This window comes from Lipotes vexillifer, unplaced genomic scaffold (genome assembly GCF_000442215.2).
Source record: "Lipotes vexillifer unplaced genomic scaffold, Lipotes_vexillifer_v1.1 scaffold395, whole genome shotgun sequence".
NCBI classification, from domain to species: Eukaryota; Metazoa; Chordata; class Mammalia; order Artiodactyla; family Lipotidae; genus Lipotes; species Lipotes vexillifer.
This window is the reverse complement of record NW_006797390.1, coordinates 9,261,494-9,268,389: the sequence shown is the minus strand read 5'-3', so window position 1 is coordinate 9,268,389 and position 6,896 is coordinate 9,261,494. Positions and strand designations below refer to the sequence as shown.

The window sequence follows — 6,896 nt, the reverse complement described above, 5'->3', positions numbered from 1 at the left end:
TTGTGGCACGCGGGCCTCTCACTGTTGTGGCCTCTCCCGTTGCGGAGCACAGGGTCCGGACGCGCAGGCCCAGCGGCCATGGCTCACGGGCCCAGCCGCTCCGCGGCATGTGGGATCTTCCTGGACTGGGGCATGAACCGGTGTCCCCTGCATCGGCAGGCGGACTCTCAACCACTGCGCACCAGGGAAGCCCTGCATCGGATCTTTGTTGCAGCACACAGGCTCAGTAGTGCAGCATGTGGGCTCTCTAGTTGCAGCGTGTGGGCGCTCTAGTTGTGGCGCATGGGCTCTAGAGAGAGTGGGCTTAGTTGCCTTGCGGCATGTGGGATCTCAGTTCCCAGACCAGGGATCGAACCCGTGTCCCCTGCATCGGAAGGCTGATTCTTTATCACTGGACCACAAGGGAAGTCCCGGTGGGCGAATTTTTTAACCCTTTTTGAACCTTCCTTTTATAAAGCATATATGTGAAGCTTCTTTAGAATTAAGTTGGTCCACATAGGAAAAGTGACCGTGCAGTGCCTCACACAGGACAGGCCTGGGGTAAGTAACAGCTCTTTACCGTCACTTCCTAAACCTCACACTGTGTAAGGTGGTGGTGTTGTCATTTAAGGGAGATAAAGAACAGACCGACCTTTAGAAATTCTGATTTGCTGGTGCTGCGGTTAAGAGACAAAACAGAAATGTCTCTGTGGGAGGCCCCCTGACTCTTCACACCGGGCACGAGCAAGGAGACGTGATTTTGATGTTGTCATCATAATCGGGTTTTAGTTTCTTGCTTTCCAGGAGCAGAACCTAATAGTATTTTCAGGATCCTAGAGGCAGTTAGGTTCAGGTGGACAGATAATGCCCTTCCAAACTCTCAAAATACTGATCTGTAGGCTGACATGTAAACGGCGGTAACCTACACCCCTCCCCATGGGGAGTCAGACTACAGCCAGAAAGCTGAGTTTAGAATCAAAGAGTGTCACTGGGGTATTACTTAAGTTACCTTCCTGACCTGTGAGGCATGTCTCTTAAGTGGACAGGAATGATTTAGACAAGGGACAATACAGTTTATGTCGATTAGGTTTCAGCTTTCTTAGCTGGAGTTCAGTTTATTCCAAGTTCCTACTCCCTTGATTGGAGTTCTGGGTGGTGTTAAGACTCCTCATTTGTCCGTTTCCAGATTTTTCAGTGGGTTATTTTTACAAATGGCTGGCATCACTCTTTACAGCTCGACTTGATGCTCACTCTTTTAAAGTAAACCTGTCTCCATACTCTTCCTGTCCACCCCTACCAGCCTGACCAGTGTGGACAGTCAATTCCAGCACAAAGAGAACTGTGCTTGAGGGGTCTCGTGGTGAGGAGGGGCTGAAGTTTCTTTCAGCCGGATGTCCTATATCATAAATGCTTCAAATCTTTGTGCCGTAGCGTCCTAGATTCTAAAGGCTTCAACTGCCCGGGATTGGTTCCGGGCTGGGTGCGGGTCCAAGGGAGATTCTCAGAACCAAATACAGGGCCACTTCCTTCTCGCCACCCTCACTCCTCAAATTCTGATTGGTGTCTGAGTGAGCATGTATGTTCTCCCTCTTCTTTAAATCCCCCAAATCATTCCAGAGATCATATTCAATAAGTGAGACATGTATGTGGAAGATTTACTAGGACGAACTGTTCTCAGTGGTGTTGCGTGGCCAGCAGTGGGAATGAGAGGCGCTCTCTCTGCCATTTAAAGGACCTTGGTCCTCTTTTACCAGTAAGCCTGTACGTGCTTACCACTTAATGAGTAGCTGCCAGTGTGCTCTTCTCAACCACGTGAGATTTGTCTCCAGAGTCCCTTTCAATGTCTGTTCTAGTTATAGAAGCCAGCGTTTATTACAGACCATTCAAAAATACAAACTAACATAAAGCAAACTGAAATCATTGATAGTCCAGCCTCCCGCAGGTAAACACTAATGACACTTTGTTCTCTGTGCAGAGGCTGCTTTTTCTAATAAAGAATGGAAGCATCTTGACCAGCTCCCTCAGTAGCTTGCTTTCCACGGCTGTGTCACGTGGCTCTTTCTGTGTTGGTCAGTCATGATTGGTAACCTGGGCTCTTCTGCCTGAGCGCAAGTCCCCTGGGAGCCGCGGTAGCGCTCTCGCTCGCATCTGTGTCCTTTGGGCAGCATCTGCTTTATCGTACCCCTCAGAGAGCGCGTGTGGAGAGAAAACATGGCCGTAAAGTGAGAAGTGATTGGACACGGGCTGGGCCAGCCCCACGTGGGTTCCGAGCTGACTACCCAGGTGTGTAGATAACTTTCTTTTTCCACTCTTTGTAGGACCTACTAAATGAAGCCAAACAGAGGCTCAGCAAAGTGGTAAAAGATACGACCAGGTACCAAGTGCTGCTGGATGGACTGGTCCTCCAGGTAAGTTTGTAGGTCGGATGCACCACTGAGAGCCACGTCCCTGCAGAGTCGACAGGATGGGATAGAAGCCAGCTGTTTCCCCCGTGTTCTCATTTTAGTTCCTTGTCTGGTCGGGAGATGTGTGGGAGGACGGTGGAGTCTGGCTGGTGGATGAGACTGATGTTGTCTTACTTGTCCTTTGTATCCTCCAGCTGTAAACTTCCCTAATTTGATTTTACCACTAAAATGCTTGCTTTAGATATTGAGGTTCAGATCACAGGCTGTATAAATTTTAATTGTTTGCTGTTCAGCCGCTAAGTACAATATTTGTCCTCAACCTAGTTGATGTAAGACTCCCGCATGAATTTCGTTCCCATCACCAGAGCATTGGGTATATTTATCTGGTTTGTAATATGAAGATCTTGCCATGTTCTCATACTGTGTAGGCCATCTTTGGGGGAATTTAATTAAACAAGAGGACTGCTTTCCCAAACAAGATGAAAGAGTTATGAAGACATTTTATTTGCTGTTGTTTTATTTTATAGTTTGCAGTTTTTACTAATTGTATCTGATTGTGCGTTAATAGGGTTTGTACCAGCTGTTGGAGCCCCGAATGATCGTTCGTTGCAGGAAACAGGATTTCCCTCTGGTGAAGGTAGAGCTTGAAAAAATCCTTTTTCTTTTTAAGGATCAAAATGTTAGGGATGGGGATTAGAAGAGTCTTAACATGTTATAGATACTAACTTAAGTGTACCTGAGCCTCTTATTTATTTTCTTAAACAAATCAAGTTGCCATCTGAGTTAGTACCCTCCTCCTTTTCTGGAGACCTTGTAATACCATAATCTGCTGAAAATTCAATAAAAACAGTACCTACTGGATTGGAGCAGAAGATAGGCAATACCATCTAAATAAAAGAGACAGAGGCGGCGGGAGGGGCAGGTGGAGACGGTGTTTAATGGGGACAGAGTTTCAGCTTGAGAAGGTGGAACGTTCTGGAGAGGGATGGTGGGGACAGTTGCACAACAATGAACGTACTTAAAGCCACAGAACTGTACACTTAAAACTGATCACGATGGTAAATTTCATGTGCATTTTACCGCAGTTTTAAAAAGCAGTGAGCTGGGAGAAGTGGAGGTGTAGGACAGATGGAAGAAGGTTTCTCACGCTGCACTGCACTGAGTGTGGTGTGGAAGTCCCATCTTCGGACAGCACTGTAGGCTCCAGGAGACACGTGAGAATGTTTTCTTGAAGGAACTTTAGTCTTCTTCTGACACGATTACTAGTTGAACAGATTGACACATACATTGGGGCTCAGACAGTATCTGTGCTTTTGTGACAGGCTTATTTCACTTGGCAGTAATGTCTTCGGGGTTCGTTCATGTTGTAGCGTGTGTCAGGATTTCTTTCTTTAAGGCTGAATTATATCCATAGGCCACATCTTATTTATTCATCTATGTGTTAATAGGCATCTGGGTGGTTTCTACCTTTTGAGTCTTGTGAGCAGTGCTGCTGTGAACGTGGCTGTACAAGTGTCTGTGGGGTCTGTGCGTTTACTTCACGTGGATAAATATCCAGAGGTAGACTTGCTGGATCCTGTGGTGATTCTGTGTTTAATTTTTGAGGGACTACGATACCACCTGCCACAGCGGCTGTACCGTTTTACATTCCCACCAGCAACACGTCTGTTCTTTTACTTGAACAATAAGTAGGAATATCTTTGTTTGTACAGACGGTTGGTTTTATGGATACCTGCTCCATAGTTTCTGATAAAACCTCTCTGTTTTTTTTTTTGTTTTTCCAGGCTGCGGTGCAAAAAGCAATCCCCGTGTACAAAATCGCCACCAAAAGAGACGCTGATGTCCAGATTGATCAGGAGGCCTACCTGCCTGAGGAAATGTAAGGGACGTTTCTGCTTTTAACACCTGAGCTGCTCTGGCTGCGCGGACGGCCGTCCGCCTGGCCTTGCGCGTGTCCTCTGGGTGCCCTGGGCAGGATGGCGGTGTGGCCACCCCACGCGTGCCTCGTGCTGCCTCGTGTTGGCGCCTGTTGCTCTCCCCCTTGTTAACCAGCTTCTTATGGCTTAGCTCGCCTAGAAGCAGCATGGATTCTGTACCCAGAACTTGAAGCTGGGTCCACGTGTGTCCTAGGTACTGAGAAAGGTGATCACTCCCTCTGACAAGGTAGTAGCCATGTCTGGCTGGCAGACCCCTTGGTATGGAACGCCAGCACCCGTGGTGCGTCTGCTGAGTGCGGGGACACTCGCCGTGGTTGGGAGGGGCGGTAGGAGCTCCTGGCCGGGGAGAGCCCGGGGCATTTTCCCTGGGCGCCTGCCCGCTGGTCCACCCCATGGGCCAGCATTGTGGAGGCCTTGGGACACACGAATTTAGGATTGCAAGACCTAGTTCTGAGTCCCGATTGGCCTGTTGCTCGCTGCAGGACCTCGAACCTAAATCCCATCATCTGTAAAAGGGATCTGTCTTGCTTGCTTCATAAAGTGAGGATCAGAGATAGGGTGTGTGTGTGGCGGTGCCTTCAAGCTGAGGGCCTGTGGGAGCCTAAGCATTATTGAGCATTGCTGTCAGATCGACGTCTGCTTCTCCACTCTGCCAGGTGTTGGCCACGTAGGGTTGGACTAGTTACTTAGTCTTCCTCATCTCTGACCTGGGATAACAGCACCCGCCTCACTGAGCTCTTGGAAGCTGAAGTGGGGTCACGTCTGTGCAGCACTGACATCGGGGCTCAGGATCCACAGCGACTCTGCTGGTGGGTAGTCAGCGTGTGGAGACCATGCAGGACTCAGCAGTTCCAGTCAGGACCACTGTGCCTGGTGCTTTCTGTTTGGGTGCTTAGAGAAGCAATCCCATACACGCCCTACGTGTTTGAAGGGAAGCAGGAGCACTCACACCAGAGGGGTAGTTATTCAAGGACACCAGCCGTTTGCTGACAGGTGACTGGAGCCCAGTTCAGCCTCTGGAGCCACTTGAATTAGATGGTTCTGTTTTCAGTCTTTGAGATTCAGAATTGCAGGTGAAGGACTCTGCAGATTTAAAGTGGAGTTTTATTCAGTAAATTGGTCCTTTTATCCACCTCTTAAGCCTGTTTCCTGGTTTATAAATGGTGAGGAGACCAAGACTCCAGGTCCCTGGGGAATAGGAGACACGGAAGGGCCTGGACTTGGCGTTCAGGAGTGCCTGGCGCACAGCAGACACCCCCCTTCCCCTGCTGCCTGCGTAGGGACAGGGCCTGTTCAGAGAAACAAAGAGGAAATGGGGGAGGAGGATGGAGTAAGAAAATAATATTCACGTCAGAGCCCTTTAAAATTTTCTAGAGAAAACTTGCAAAATGTTTCCCAGCCTTTGCCTCAGAGCCTGCTTATTTCAAGAAATATTTTGTAAAAAATAGAATTGTAATGTAGCAAAAGAATTTCATACCCTGAGGCTCCTTGTAGTCGGATGTGACCTATCGGCCTTACACCACTGAGGACTGGGTTTGGCACCTGCTGGGATGGAGCCTTTTATCTGAGACACAGGCACTGAGGAGGATTGCCTGTCAGCACCCCTGGTACCTGCAGCATCGGGCCTTTAAGAAGCATTCAGATGAGGACTGTATGTATTGATTTGCAGACTGGAACGCAGTCTTCCCCCTTTCTGTCCAGTTGGGGAGGGCTGGTTGTTAGAGTAACGTAAAATCAGATTGGCACATAGTCACTTGGCAATGAGTTATTATCAGCCTCTTTACCTTAAATCTTCAGAAGCTTCTGAATTAGTTTCAAACTTTTTGCATATGTTTATTGCCCCTAAGAGTGTTGAGACCATCCACACAGCAAGACAGCTGTTCTCCAAGGGAAGAAGGTAATTGTACAACGTGTGTCTGTTTCCCTCAAATCTATAAACATTATTTCCGGTGTTCTTTGTAGAGCTGGCGGCGTTGAGATCTACAACGGGGATCGCAAAATCAAGGTCTCCAATACCCTCGAAAGCCGGCTGGACCTCATAGCCCAGCAGGTGAGTGTGGGGACACGTCTCATCAGTTAGTTGGCCTGTCGTTACTTTGAGAAGGTGCTGCGGAGAACATGTCAACTGGCCAGTATTTGGACTTTGTTGATTCTTTCTACATTTTTTGACATTTTCTTAAACGGGGATTCAGGCATTTAGTGCCATTTGCTGAGAGGATATTGTTTACATGAGGGTGGCCTTGGGGTCAGAACGAGGGCTTTGTGTGTCTAGGATTTTTTTTTTTGGGGGGGGGGGTGGGGTACGCGGGCCTCTCACTGCTGTGGCCTCTCCCGTTGAGGAGCACAGGCTCCAGACGCGCAGGCTCAGCGGCCATGGCTCACAGGCCCAGCCGCTCCGCGGCATGTGTGGTATCTTCCCGGACCGGGGCACGAACCCGTGTCCCCTGCATCGGCAGGCAGACTGCATCGGCAGGCAGCCACCAGGGAAGCCCTGTGTCTAGGATTTTAATGTATCTATTTTACTGCATGTGGAGATGCTGACCCAAAGCCCCAGAACTCCAAACTCCAGCAGGAA

The 6,896-nt window shown here is 48.8% G+C and overlaps 1 protein-coding gene across 3 annotated transcripts in view; it reads left to right on the top strand.

The window, feature by feature from the left end:
• Nucleotides 1-6,896, top strand: part of ATP6V1E1 (ATPase H+ transporting V1 subunit E1) — a 19,817-nt gene that overhangs the window by 12,093 nt on the left and 828 nt on the right. For 2 of the 3 annotated variants that reach the window (XM_007469486.1, XM_007469487.1), the window contains 4 exons: nt 2,298-2,387; nt 2,953-3,021; nt 4,169-4,263; nt 6,284-6,371. In XM_007469486.1, coding sequence (XP_007469548.1) covers nt 2,298-2,387; nt 2,953-3,021; nt 4,169-4,263; nt 6,284-6,371 — 342 coding nt within the window. The remainder of the gene's footprint in view (nt 1-2,297; nt 2,388-2,952; nt 3,022-4,168; nt 4,264-6,283; nt 6,372-6,896) is intronic. The other variant, XM_007469488.1, reaches the window with a different exon arrangement.